Source organism: Ursus arctos, unplaced genomic scaffold, assembly GCF_023065955.2.
Source record: "Ursus arctos isolate Adak ecotype North America unplaced genomic scaffold, UrsArc2.0 scaffold_15, whole genome shotgun sequence".
Taxonomy (NCBI): domain Eukaryota; kingdom Metazoa; phylum Chordata; class Mammalia; order Carnivora; family Ursidae; genus Ursus; species Ursus arctos.
In genome coordinates this window covers 11,325,571-11,339,950 of record NW_026622819.1, presented here as the reverse complement: position 1 = coordinate 11,339,950, position 14,380 = coordinate 11,325,571, and the positions used below count along the sequence as shown (strand labels likewise).

Genomic DNA, 14,380 nt, shown 5'->3' with positions numbered 1-14,380 from the left:
CACTGGTCTTTGGCCTGCTTTTTCAAAGCCCTAGTTATTCCACTTAGATTTAATTTACTAAAAGCTACTCACATAGAGAGCTTTTACAAATGTACCACAATAAATATCCCCTAATATTTTAAAAAATGGGGTCAGAGCAGAAAGTAGATTAGCAGCTGCCGAGCCAGGCAGTAGAGGAAATGGGGACTGGGCCCGGGGTTCTTTTGAAGGTAATCAAAGTGTTCTGGGATTAGACCATGGTGATAGTTTCACAACCTTGTGAATACCCTAAAATCCACTGAACCATATACTTTTAAAGGGTAGATTTTATGGTTTGGGACTGTATCTCAATAAAAGAGATTTTAAAAAACAGGAACAGAAGTATAAATTTCTGAAAAATTTATTCCTTCACTGTAAAATCTTTTATACACATAAAGAAATCACCATGCAAGTAACGAATTTGTTTTTTATTTAGTGGGGTTTTTTTTTTCCCTTTTCCCTTCCTAAACGAAATAACAACAAGCCTAAGAAAATCAGAAAATGACATCATGCTAATATAACTTGCCAATTCTGGTCATAAAGTAGGAAATACTATAAAATTGTGGTGGCACCTACCAACTTCATTTAACCAACCTAGCTGGCAAAAGTCCTACCGTCTCTAATATAGAAAAACAGTTCCAGACTAGTTTGCTGCAGAGCACAACTTCCCTCCCCACTAAAGACACCTATATTAACCCTGCAGAGTTTAAGGTTTGAGTAAAGAGTCATGATAAACTCCAAAAGACTGATGATTTTATTTCTTCAATTAGTTAAAAGGGAAATAGTTTTAGTTCTGACAGACAAAACTTAGACAAAAATAACATCAAACGAGACATTCTGTATTAAATGCCTAATAAAGAATGAGTACAAATAAAAATCATCAGCCTTAACCTTCCCCTGCTCTTGATACGCCTGTCTCCGGGAGCTTAACCAAAGAAGCAAGTGCTCTCACCACAGATCCAAACTTCAAACATAAAAAAACCGAGGAACATGTGGAATTGGCTTTAGGCCCTCCTACAGCCGCCTCTGCTATTTATAAGCCGAGTCTTTTCATTATATTAACTTTAAAATTCATCTGTAAACTACAAAATCAGGAGTTGATAAACCACGGCCTGAGTCCACATTATGCAGTTTGTCACTACGTGATTAGGAAAGAGCAAAGACTGCTTTTAAAACTCGGTGTGCTGCAAGCCAGGAGGGGCATTCTTTTAAGCATGTATTCCTGATTACCTAAAGCGTCTTCTTTTCATGAACTTCTATTAACATTCCAAATGCATTCTGAATTAGACTCACTTGAGCCAAATCTTCAAATAGTATTTACGAGGGTCGCCAGGAAACCCCACTGGCCATCAAGGTGAGGTTAGCAAAAGCATACAGGGAGCTGTGCCCTAAATATAGCCCGTTCCACACGCCAAAAGGACACACCCAGCATATAAAAGCACCTGGCAGTGTTATACATTTAAAGTAAAATGTGTTCAAAAGGAGACATCAGATCAGCATATTATGCCTGTTTGAGAAAGATAAAAAATTATCAGGGGAAACACATCCAGGAAGACTGTCTAAAACCACATGACAATCCACACATTTACTTCCTGCTACAACAGAGCAGAAAAATCTGCAAACCTTTGTTTTGTAACAAGTGAACTGGTGCCAAAAAGGTAAAATACCCAATGGCTCTTCTGTTCATCTAGGAGGGAGCCCCCAAAGAAACAGCCCAAAAGCTGACCCTCCAGTGCCCCAAAGCCTGACAGACTGGTGTAGACTGTCCCCACCCTACAGGAGGGTACAGGTTGTACAGGTTAAGTGGAGGACCCAGTTGGTAGAGATCACTGGGGCTTTCACAATCCGTAATATGGGTTTTAGGAACTCCAGGGTGAGGAAACAAGAAACCAAGGCAAGGAATTCAGGATACATCCAGTAAGATCACATTTCCATCACTTTCAGGAAGAGGATGGACTTTTTTTTTTTTAAGATTTTATTTATTTATTTGACACAGAGAGAGGGAGAGAGCACAAGCAGGGGGAGCAGCAGGCAAAGGGGGAGGGAAAAGCAGACTCCCTCCTGCTGAGCAGGGAGCCCGATTCGGGGCTCCATCCCAGGACCCTGAGATCATGACCCGAGCCAAAGGTAGATAGATGTTCAACCACCTGAGCCACCCAGGCTTCACAGATGATGGACTTTTAAACTTTTAAACGATGAGTCGTTTCACATAATTGAATGGGGAAAAGCATCAAATGTTTGTTGAGTGACAGACACAAACATATCTTACTCAGCGCTGTCTGACTTACAATGTGCCTACCCACTAGGAGAAAATGCTTTGGGCACTAATTTCTCAGGAAAATGCTACAAGAACAAAGCAATTAAAAATCCACTGAAACACCAGTGCTTTTATGTGTGTGGCAGGTGAGTTAGTGTGGTATTTCAGACTCTGACACTGCATCAGAAGCAGTCAGAAGAAACAGTAACGCATATTAGAAAGTTCAACTTTACCTGAAAGGTACGCAACTTTTTCCTTTAAAATTGGCAAAACATCCATAGCTTTCATTTCATCGTTTTTTCGAAACCCTGAAATACATAAGGAGAAATTCAAGTTACTAGGTTGCTTGAGTGACATTTAACTTCTTACCCAGTCTAGCCAATGCAAACACAGCAGCTTTGCTCACACCCATTAAGTCAGCTTTAGAAATATCATTTCAAAGCATTTGAATTCTATGAAGGAAAGACTGTGATCACAGAATTATCTTCTATTTTAATGTCAAACAATGATTTGCACACAGACCCAAAGGCCCTGGTACCAAGCAGGCTTCAGGCCACTTGTAGCAATAAAGATCTGGTCCCCCAAAATACAGGATATGAAACCAGTCCATATCATTTCAAAAATCTTCATCTGAATCCTGTAGATGAATGTAACTAAAGAAGCAATATCATGTTTTAAACACACAGACTGGTGGCACACTGAAGCCTCTAGAGGGAGCTCAAAGCCGCCGCCGCCGCCGCCGCCGCCGCCTCCTCCTCCTCCTCCTCCTCCTCCTCCTCCTCCTCCTCCTCCTCCTCCTCCCAGAGTCCAGAGTGGTTAAAAATAAACAGTGGCAGTGAGGAGAGCAGGGATTATAAATAGCCAGGGACCGGCCACAGCTTCCTTTAGGCTCTTTCCTTCCAGGCTTTCTGGGTCATGCCCCCCTGGAGGATGTCACTGGTTACTGGGGTAGGATGGCCCATTGCCACCTGCGTCGGAAGATGTCTGAGACCCTCTTCTCACTGTGAAACTAACTCTCCCAGGGCCCAATATCGTCAAAGGCAAGTGGAGACATCATGGAAAAGCAGCATGCAGCAAGCAATTTAGGCCAAGTCAACATCCATCTAAGATAAGAAATTCTTGCAGCCCAAACGTGTCTGGCTCAGCTTACCAGGGCAAAGGCCCCCATGGGAGTCTGGGGTCAAAAATGTTCAATGCTCATAATAATGCCTTGGGATATTTCTCCTGGAGGTCTCCAACAGAGGAAATCTAGGTTCAGGATGCTGGCCATCCTCATCAAAATGAGAAACTGTCATTACTGGCTGAGCAATCTCTAGGAAAAATAAAAGACCACTGCCCCATCGCTATTTTCCTGTTTGTTTTTGCCAAAATAGTACAACGAACACTCCAGAATGGTAGCTTGGTAACACAACAATCAAGATGCACACCTGGATTGAGAGAGCAAGGAAAGCTCTCTCTCAGTGAACTGGGGCTTCCACCTGCGACGTGTCTGAGTAGCCCTGGGGGACCAGCCCCACCACAGAGGAAACCTATTAAAAAAATCAACCGTCTGCAGGCTGCAAAATAACCCAAAGCAGGGAGACACACTTGGGGAAAAGGGAATGGCCCTGGGAACACTGCACTGGGGCTTTTAGCCTGAGGACAGGGTGCAGGCTGAGCCTCATAGAGCTGCCAACACAAGAACCAGGCACAGCTCGGGGCAACCTCAGGAGCTGAGGAGAAATTGGGGAAAGAAGCAGGGGAGCCCCAAGTTCTGGGGATAATCCTGGCCCAAATCTCTGGCTCTCCCCTGAGCCTCACTTGTAGGAGGCAAGCTCGAAGCTAAAGACAAAGCATCTGACCGAGATTCGCGTTGGGGCCCAGTACAGAGGAGGTGGGGTTCGCGGCTTCAGTCCAGCCAAATTAGCAGCCTGCCAAAGCAAGCAAGCAACAACAAAATCAGCACTTCGAGGAAGAATATAACAGAATCCAGCCTCTGCACCCTATCGTTCACAGAAGCAAAGAAAGACTAAATTAATCGTGTGATTTGATTAAGTAGATCTCTCCTGCCCACGGAATACTTATATGTATACTAAGAACCCAGTTTAACAGGATTAACGACGATGCTGACAATCACCAGAGACGCTGCACAAAGTCAGCAGCAACCACGTCCTCGGGAGGACCCCGAGGTCCAGGAGATAAGCTGCATGACCTCTCTGGTGGTGAAAGGGCTCAACACAGAACCCACACCTCTACATCATCAGGCCATTTTGCTTTCCAATGTACTAATAAGCTTTGTGCTGGCAACCCACCAAGCTTTTAAAAACAGTGGCTATTTATAAAAGGCAAAACAGGAGCCAAGAGTTCTGCAATTTCATCCTTAAGGTTCCTTCAAAACTCTTGAATGGATGCAATCTAGTCTCAGCAATTCATTGCCAGTCGTTGGGTAATTCACAGGACACGTCTACAAAGACAGATTACGTCTCAATTTCATCTGGGGTGGACAGAGGTGTCAGCAGGGCAAACACAAAGAGGAGTTAGGCAGCACGGCGGCCCTCATGAAGACACGTTTATAAATACCATGGCAAGGCACGGTATGAAAAGTGCCACAAGCAGCACAGAGTGCTGGGGGCCTGGACAAATGAGGAGGCCAATGAGATGACAGAACAGTAGGAAGTAAGAACAACGCATTGGACTGAAAACAAGGTGAAGTAAACAAAAATTCACAATGAAAATCTCAATTTCCTATGACCCACTAGAAACCACAGATTCGCTCCCATGTTTTAGTTTCTAGAAACTGTAGTTATTTTAAGCCTGTCAGTTCCTGAATTTCTCCCCTAAATTAAGGAAGACTACTCACAGTCTTGTTAGAGGAAGAAAGGCACATGTCTCCAGGGTTAAACTGGTGTTGAAGTGTGTTATACTTCTGTTGTGATATACATACATGTCCAAATACAGAGTACAAATTCTTCACAGTTTTACCATAATATGTTTGTTGAATATGTCCCAGAAAAAGAGATGGGAATTTCATTAAAATAGTCCACTAAAACTTTTAAAAAAGAAGTTTTTTAAAAGCAGAAATATGAAACTAACCACAAAGAAACTGAGTTTGTGACTATTATGTATTATCTTTAATCTCATTTCCATTTTAAAAAACACACCCCATATGCAAAAGGCTAAGGAAGCATGGATGCATACCATAAAGTTAAATTAAAGAATCATTTAACTTTTAATAAAAAGCATGAAGAACTCAGCCATGAAACATCCTCAGATCAAAAAGGCAGATTCTGTTCTATGCCCTGAAGAGCTGCTTATGAAAACAGTGTGCAACTATTTAAAAAAAAAATCTAAATACATGGCTTCTGGGCTATTCCAGTGATTCTAGATTACACTGCAGATAAGACAACTCCTACTGTGTTCCTTCCTTGTGCCTTAAAGGATCAAAAGAATTACGCTCCAGGACTAACCCTATAAGCACACAGCCCCGCCCTCCCCATGCGCATGGGGAGAGAGAGGGATGGCAAATGCCACCTTGGAGCGATGCTTCTGAGGTCTCAGACCACATCTTTGTGTCACAGACCACGAGTCAGCAGCAGTTTCACTTCTAAGTGCCACCGAGAGAGTTTGAAAATGCTACTAATAGGTGAAAAGGGATGCCAGAGAAAGACTTTTGGTAAAATTAGAAGTAAAAGAAAAGCAGCTTGAAAAGTGATAACAAGGGGGTCAAAGTCAGAGGACATTTAGTTATACCAATTTCTTAAATTAGGTACTTTTTAAATTACCCAGAGCCTAACTAAAGAGTGCAAAAAGACAGACCAGATTCTTGTTAGAATTTAAAGTAAGTTTCAGAATCTGAGACAAAGAAGCCAATGTGAACGAAATCACATGCTAGCTTCAGGAGACAGTGAGCACAGCATAAGGATGCAGTCAGCCCAGGCTCATTTGTAAGTGCAGAGGGTGTTTCCCAGGGGGCCCTACAACGCATGCAACAACCACTCTTTTGAGCCAAGTCTACAAGAAACCTGATTGGAACATTCACATGGTAACGTCTGCCATTACTCTAAGATCTTGATATCAATATTTGTTGAATGATATTGAGGAGAAAGGAGTGTGGGTTAAAAATCAGATGTTACCATTGTTAAAATAAACATGCAGTTAGAGTTGATAATTTTCTTTGCTCTTTCCTGGTTCAACATAAATAATGCCTAAAACAATAAAATTCGAATATTTAGAGGGTTTAATATATTCATTTAAAAAAATCTCAACTCGAAGGTTCACATATTACTTGCCAAAATTGATTCTGTTATCACCTTTTATTTATTTATTTTTAAAGATTTTCTTTATTTGGGAGAGAGAGAGAGACAGCATGAGCAGAAGGGGCAGGAGGACACAGAGAGATAATCTCACGCAGACTCCATGCTGAGCATGGAGCCCAACACAGGGCTTGATTCCACCACCCTGAGCTCATGAATGACCTGCGCTGAAACCAAGAGTCGGACACTTACCCAACTGCACCACACATGCGCCCCTCTCTCACCACCTTTTAAATTGCTATTTGGTTCAGAAGTATGTCAATCTGGAGTACATTTTACACCCCTGCTTCTAAATTGCTCATATTTCTTAAAACGATAAGCAGTATGTTCCCCACCAAGAGGATGGTTTTTTTCTCTCTTCCTCTAAATTATCCTGCTGACTAGAGGATGGGTTTCCTTTGTTCCCTGCCATATACCAGACATCTAGGACAGGACAAGCCACAGGGTGGTCAACAAACATAGGATGGTTGAATGGATGAATGAATGAGTGAATGAATGAATGAATGAATGAACGAACATACTTCTCCAGCTTCTTGCCCCTGAGCCCCTACTCAAGCACTCCAATGTTCCTTAGCACTTTGTATTTTAGGTTTATGAAATACAAGCTCAGTGTTTTCAAACGGCCACTCCTAAAGTATATATTATATTCATAACAAGGAAATTAACCTCTCTGCCCTGAGAAGAAATATTCCACAAGTGAGCGTTCAACAATGGAAAATCTTTTAGTTGAATCAATGGTATGAAACTTCAACTATCTAATACCCCACTGGTCAAATCAATTTCTCATTTTTCACCCCGAGACTCTGTGAGTGGGTGCTGTACTGTTACTGCTATCAAATGCCTTTTGGAGTGAGTCATTGCTGACCACAACGCTCGTTCATTTGGCACCTTTTCCATATTAGATTTAAAACAACAACAACAACAAACAAACAGAGAAGGAACAACCCCCGAGTCCTTACTTAAGAAGAAGGAGGGGGGAAAAAAGCACCACGGGAATATTTTTACAATGAGCAAAAAGCCTTTATACAGCACATCATTCCGACAGTACTTTTTATATAAGGGTCAAAAAAACTAAGATGAAAAAAGTCAGATGAAGTCAAAATGAATCAAATTTAAACTTTTTAAACTAAGACACAGGGTCATTTTTTTTTAACCTCTTACTTCTCCCAGGACTACTGGCAGATACTAGTAATTTGAAATTTTATGTAATCTTCAAATCAAACTAGCCAAATGGTTTGGTTTTTCGTTTGTCTTTCTTTCTTCTTTCTTTTTTTTAAAGTAAAAACAGTGTTAGAAAAAGCCATAGTTATCTCTTGATCATTTGGGCTGAACGAAATGAACTGACACCTTGTTCTGAACCGTCTGCCTCACCTCCTGCACTGGGATTTGTCTTTAAAGGACAATCCACGAGACAAACTGTGCTCTTCACCCATTTTCAAAGGTCTCATTTGCCTGTCAGCTATACTACTTTAGTTCTGGATAGGAAGATCGAAAGTGGGAGTGACTGAAAAATAAAATTCTATACCTTTAGAAACACAGGTTGTAGCAGTAATATAAACGTGTTAATAAGTAAAGCAGCATTCTGAAACAACAACAAAAAAGAAGACTCCAGTAAGCTGGAGGGTTACTATTAGTACTAAGTCTTGGTGGTAATTACCTAATTTTACTCATTAGTTTATTTAGGGGAAACGCGCGCGCGCGCGCACACGCACCCCTGAACACAAAGAGCAGGATGATAAATCTCTGCATCAGTGGCGTCGCGCATGCGCAAATGGAGGTGACGTCACCCTTTCCAGGCAGGCCGGCCGCAGTTCCGACTCCCTCACCTTTCTCTGCAGTGCCTGCAGGATTAGTCACAGATCACAGGGAGCGGTGGTGCGTGGCATACAGTGTTTGTGCTATCAAAGGTTTTAACTAGGCAAGCAGTTAGACTAGTGTTGTGTAGGAAGGAAGCATTTTTAACTAGCCTGGATCCTCTATAAAAATGTTTAGGGGGAAAGAAGGTTATAAATCAAATGATATTAATGTCATTTTTACTAAGGCATAAAAACATCAAAATATAATGTAATGATTATATTTTTATGTAAATATATAACTACAATCCTCACATATAAAATGTTTATAAAATGCATATGAAGTGAGTTAAATACTTATACCAAGAATATGGGCATGCTCACCACACAGGAATACAGATGGGGTTTCATAGTGCAGTATTATAATTTTCACTTAAACCTTTATGGTTATAGTAACTGTCAGCCTCGTTAATTTATTCCTTCACGTAATTTTAGAAGCAATAGCCTGTAATGCAACATCATACCTTTAAGGAAGAAAAAGCAGCATAAGTTTGATTGATCTAAGGAAGTTAAGGGCATTTCAACTTAAAATAACTCTGGCTATTTAATGTCTTGAGCATGAAATACAGAGGACAAACCAAAATAGCCAAAGACCATAACAAAAAATATTTTTTAACTATTACATATAGTTTAATGTAAATGAAATAATGAATTTTTAATGTTTGATGATTTAATTATGTATTAGCTACACATTAGAATTTAATTAAAAACCATAACTAACAGACCAACAGAAGGGAATATTTTAATAGTCAAAAAAGTTGTAGCATTACGAAAGGGGATTCTACCTTCCTACAATCTTATACACCAAAAAAGAACCATGTGCCCAGATGTGCTGTTCATCTTTGTATCCCCGAGGACCAGTCAGGGCTAAGCACAGGGAAACTTTATTCTCATGTTTGCCGAAAGCCAAAAGAAAGAACACCTATATCTCTCTGAACCTCTAAGAGTATCAGGAGATGCCTTTAGGGAAAGCTCCCACACTGTGCTCTGAGCCTCTAGTCACCCATCCCAAGCCACACGTATATAGACACATATACATACATACGTGCCTGCTTATGGTCCTGTGATACCTACTCCAAGGAGGCTTGCTTTACATCAAGAAGCAGCCTCTCAGGAAAGCTAGTTAGAAACGTAGTTTCTATCAAATGAACCACAGAGATACAACTGATACAATTTAATCACTGTCAAATGATTTGATTTAGATCATCCAAGATTGACTGCTAAAAGAAAACACGGTTAATCGTTACAACAAATATTTCATACATGTTAGCACTCTTGCCCTCTACCAAAATAGAAAAGAAAAAGATCCTTATGCCTTCATATTTTTTAATGTAGATCAAAATCATTCTTGTAAAAGGCTTTGAAAAATAAAGCTATGTTGTAATTCTCCTTTTCCTTTGTGTACAGTTTTGATTATTGTAAGGAACGAAGGTGCAACTACAGAGACACAGTATAAATTAGCGATACTGAAACTCTGTTCAGTGTACACTGATTTGCCCTGTTTTGGGGGGACGGGGAGGGACTTGTACACCAACTACTACAGCGCCCTTGTTGCAGTCTGTTTGGGAAAGCAAAACCTGAGTGTTCAGACTTGGTATGGAAAAACGAGGGCCAGAGGGATCACCATAGGAGAAGACACCTGTAAGATGTAGGATGTGTGGAGTGGAGATGATTATGGTGGATCTCACTGGCCAAGCAGAAGACTCCCATCACTGGCATAAAAAGGTGTCAAGAAAAAGGGGGCACCTGCAAGCCTATGATATAGCCATCTCCACCTGTACTCATCATGGTCCCCACAAACCTGCTCCCCACAAACCTGCTCCCCATTGTGTGGGTCCCAGCACTGTACCTGGCCCCACAAACCACCTATCCAACAGCCAACCCAGAAGAAACCCGGCCTTCCCCCTGCCCTGCATTCTCTCATGTAATCCTGCAGGTGCCATCCTTAACTGGAGCACCGTGTCTCCCTGCCCCACTGGCCAGCACCTCTCTCGTATGGATTACTCCAGCAGTCTCCTAAAGGAGGTGCAGGACTCTTTGATTCCATACTGCCACTCTCCCCTAAACCACATCTCATCATTTTACTCCCCTAAAATTTGTCAGTGGCGCCTCAGAGCCCTCAAATAAAATTCAAACTCCCTGACATGGCACAAAGTCCTTCATGGTCCGAGCCTGCTGACCTCTGCACCCTCGTGAGTTCCCCATTCATCATCCTCTCCCTCATCTACTCCCGCAGGCTCCACAGGCCCTTGCTCCCACACTGCCTCAAGCATCCCCTCCCCTGCCCATGCACAAGCCCACACATTCTTCACCTTCCTGAAGACTCAGACCAGACCCACTCCTTAAGTGACGTCTTGCCGTGTCCCCACTGCTGGATCTGATCCCCCACCTAGCACTCCCACCACACCCGAAATCTCATCACGCTGCATGGTAATTACCTAAGAAATACCTGTCGGGGCCCTGCCCCCACCCCCATCAGAAGGCAAGCTCGTGGCTCTCAACTTCCAGCCCAGTTTCGCTGCGGCAGAGTGCACAGCTCACGGGAAGAGCCTCACACCTAGCTAGCTAGTTCAGCCCTGGGGTTCATCAGGCTCCAAGTAGTGACACGTTTTAAGAGGCAGTCTACAAGTTCTAAGCAAAGTATCCACCTTATCACATAATGCAACAAGTCCGAAGCAGTCAACCTGCTACACATGGCCATTTCGAGGAGCCTAACGTGACTGCATTACCTCTCTGTCTAGTATATTCGGTGACTAGTACATAAAATAGCATTTATATATTCTTGGGATTTTTACAATGTAATTAAAAAGGTATTTTCTGCCCTAGCCACCAAAATTTTAATGAATTATAAAAAGCTTCTCTGCAGGGAAGAGCAGGCTGTGATTTGTGAAGAGCATTCAGTGGCTTTGCATTTACCTCCTCAACAACCAAAAGAATGCAGGCCTTCAGGGAAGTGGTTTCTAAGTAGGAAACACAGGCCTGGGAGCCCTGCCTCTTGGCAGCGGGTGGGGTCATGGTCATGTCTTCATCCAAGAATGCCAAGTTACCCGGAAGTGCTTTCATCATGAGGTTTTGTAAACAGAAGAAGCGCAAGGGAACCAGCAAACCAAATAAATGCTGAGCAACTAAAAACGGAACACCTTTCTTTCTGTATTGTTGTCTTAAGCCCAAGTTCAGCCTGAGGCAGCCTAACTGAATACTCACATGGCAATGTCTTTTGCCACATTAATTAAACATAAGTTAAGCCTCTGTAAGTGTCATATATCACAAATAGTAACAATCCCAGAACACCTGCATTATGTCACTGACATCTTTCCTTGTTACTGAAGGGAACCAAAAACACATCAAGCAAATACACAGAGCCAAACCGTCCTGGCTGGTCTATAAATTTAAGATAAAGGGATATAATTCCTATCAATGAATCAAGATTTGGATTCAAAATTTGGTTTGTTTCAGCTGGCACATTAATAGTCCCCAAGCCGGCCCTCCTTCCGTCCACCCTATGGTGCTAAGGCTCTGCTTTGGAATATTTCCTCCTGCCCAGATAGATAAGAAAGCGTGTAAGCATGGGGTAGGCACGGGAGACAAAATCCTCACCCGGAGGTCTTCCTCCAGGCTCATCAGCAAACGCCTATCAATCCTGTCTACCTTCAAGACACTTGATTAGTTTTCCATTCATGGAGAAAAAATAAACCAAGGTTGAGTGACTTAATAAGCTATCAATTAACTTGACTGAGAGTGATTATATTCAAATGGAAATACTGTATTTAGGGACACTAAATTACACACACATATATACAAAATATCAAAATGTCTCCAAAAGTAAGTAGTCAGCATATGTCCAATTCCTCTTCAAAACTTCAGTTAACTCATTCACCCTTATATTAACGTATCATCCAAGCCAAATGCCACAAAGAGACAATTTTTAACCCAAGGACTGAAAAGTTATTCCCATTTGGATTTAATTCCAACATAAACTCACTAGAAAGATATATCTTTAATAACATCAAGGAATCTGGCAGAACTTTCTACCAGCCAGTCCTTTGATGAAGCTTAGCATTGTGTTTTTAATCCCTTGGCATTCACAGAGGACATATTTACACACACTGCTTTCTTAAGTCCTGGAGATTTTCTCCTGAAATGGTATGTTCTGATTTTAAGCAGCTTATAATTTAAAACAAAATAAAACACAGATTTAGACCAACAGTGGCCTTAACAATGTATACGCAACAGGAAAAGCCAGATGGAGATGGACAAATGTCTTGCAAATACACGTACTATTATTTTTAAAAGAGATGTAGACACTGCCGCGATTAGACAAACCCACCTAAAAGTGTTACTTCTGTCCCTGAAATTTTGTATCAATCACGGCCACTAGAACTAAGTCCGTGACATAAAAAAGGGTGTTTCAGACCATTCTGAAGGAGTTAGAAGCCCTTGCTCCAGGGATTAAGACCACAAAGCATAGGAGTGAATAACATGTTCAAAGACGAACACTGTGATGTTTTAATCATTAGAAACCCACTTGATAGTTTGCTTACACGCAGCTGCTTTGCCTAAGTTATTCCATTCTCCTACTCTGCTTTGACGACTGTTTTCATCTTCTTCTGAACATGTCAGAAATACGTCTGAAATACACTGTGATACATCTGGTGCTTGAGGACACAAACCGGACAAGGTAAGCTCTGACCTTCAGATGTCTACGGGCCAACAACGGACAAGAGCCTCGAACAGTACAAGAACCCTAGGAGAAGCAATTCCGTCACCATGATGTAAGGACAACCGAAAAAACCAAAACAACAACAACAACAACAAAACCTGGTGCTTTGTAACTTGTTTTCAGGCTGAATTTGGAGTACAACCTAAAGTCTGAATTTTTCTTCCCGATCCCTGTATTTGCCATAACAAAATTTGACCGCTGAGGACATGCTGAGAGAAGGGCCAGGCCAACTCTGGGCACAGACATTGTGACCTGTTTTACAATTAGACCACTGAGGGCAAGCTCAGCCTTTAGGACTCACCGGCTTTTCAGGTTAAAGTGCCTTCTGATTCAGGTGCTGGTGTCCTGACTTACCCTCATTTCCAAGCAGAGGAAAAAAACCATTCTAGTGAAAAGGTCCCTACCATTTACCTTCCTATTGGATTCCTAATAAGAAACTGAAGAAATTACCAGAGTTGAGAAAAGGAACGCCATCTGCTATTGTAAAAAAAAAAAAAACAAAAAGCAAAGTGAAAGTCATTGCCACTCTCTAACTAACTGCCTCTCCTCCCACCTCCTCCAGCTCAAATCCCCTCTGCATATACATACAAAAGTAGATTTTTAAAAATTCTGGTTTAAATGTGTTTATTAAATCAAATAATTTAGATACTCTGAGGAGAAGCAAATTTTGACATAAAAATGGATTTAATGTGGATTGACTCATCTCCACTTATATTTTTATGCATATTCACTGAGGAAGAGACAAAGGTGCAAATTCACAAGGTAGAGGACACAAGGGTCTGAGGGCTGAACCCTCAGGAAGGAGGGCTGGGCAGCTTGCTGGAAGAAGTCGCTGTCCGGCACTCGGTACCTCTGAGGCCATTACGAGCTCATCCTTGGTGGCGGCTCCTCCGAGTCACTAGAAGGTGAGGTGGGAAGTCAGTGCAGAAGCCAGCACAGGCGCGGGGGAATGAACCACAATCGCTCCACTAGGACAGCGACCCACACAGAAGGTGGAGAAGCTCCACCTGTGTGACCGGAACTCATCATCCCACCTGGGACGCTGCTGCAGCGCTAAGGGCAGAACGGACAGGGCCGTCCCACCTGGGCCTGGGCCGCACGCGGGGCCTCCTCCTCCCTGCCACGGGGTCCCGCGGTACATAACCTGGGGGAGGGGGGCAGCCTCCCCTGCAAGGTGTACTTCTTCACGCCTGTCCTGCGGTACCCAGCTTGAGTGGGGTAAAGCCCAGAGGCGTGTGCC

At 42.4% G+C, this 14,380-nt stretch overlaps 1 protein-coding gene across 4 annotated transcripts in view; it reads right to left on the bottom strand.

The window, feature by feature from the left end:
* TRIO (trio Rho guanine nucleotide exchange factor) overlaps positions 1 to 14,380 on the bottom strand; it is a 347,980-nt gene that overhangs the window by 229,583 nt on the left and 104,017 nt on the right. For all 4 annotated transcript variants that reach the window (XM_026506706.4, XM_044386996.3, XM_044386995.3 and 1 more), the window contains exon 2: positions 2,509 to 2,583. In XM_026506706.4, the coding sequence (XP_026362491.2) occupies positions 2,509 to 2,583 (75 nt within the window). The remainder of the gene's footprint in view (positions 1 to 2,508; positions 2,584 to 14,380) is intronic.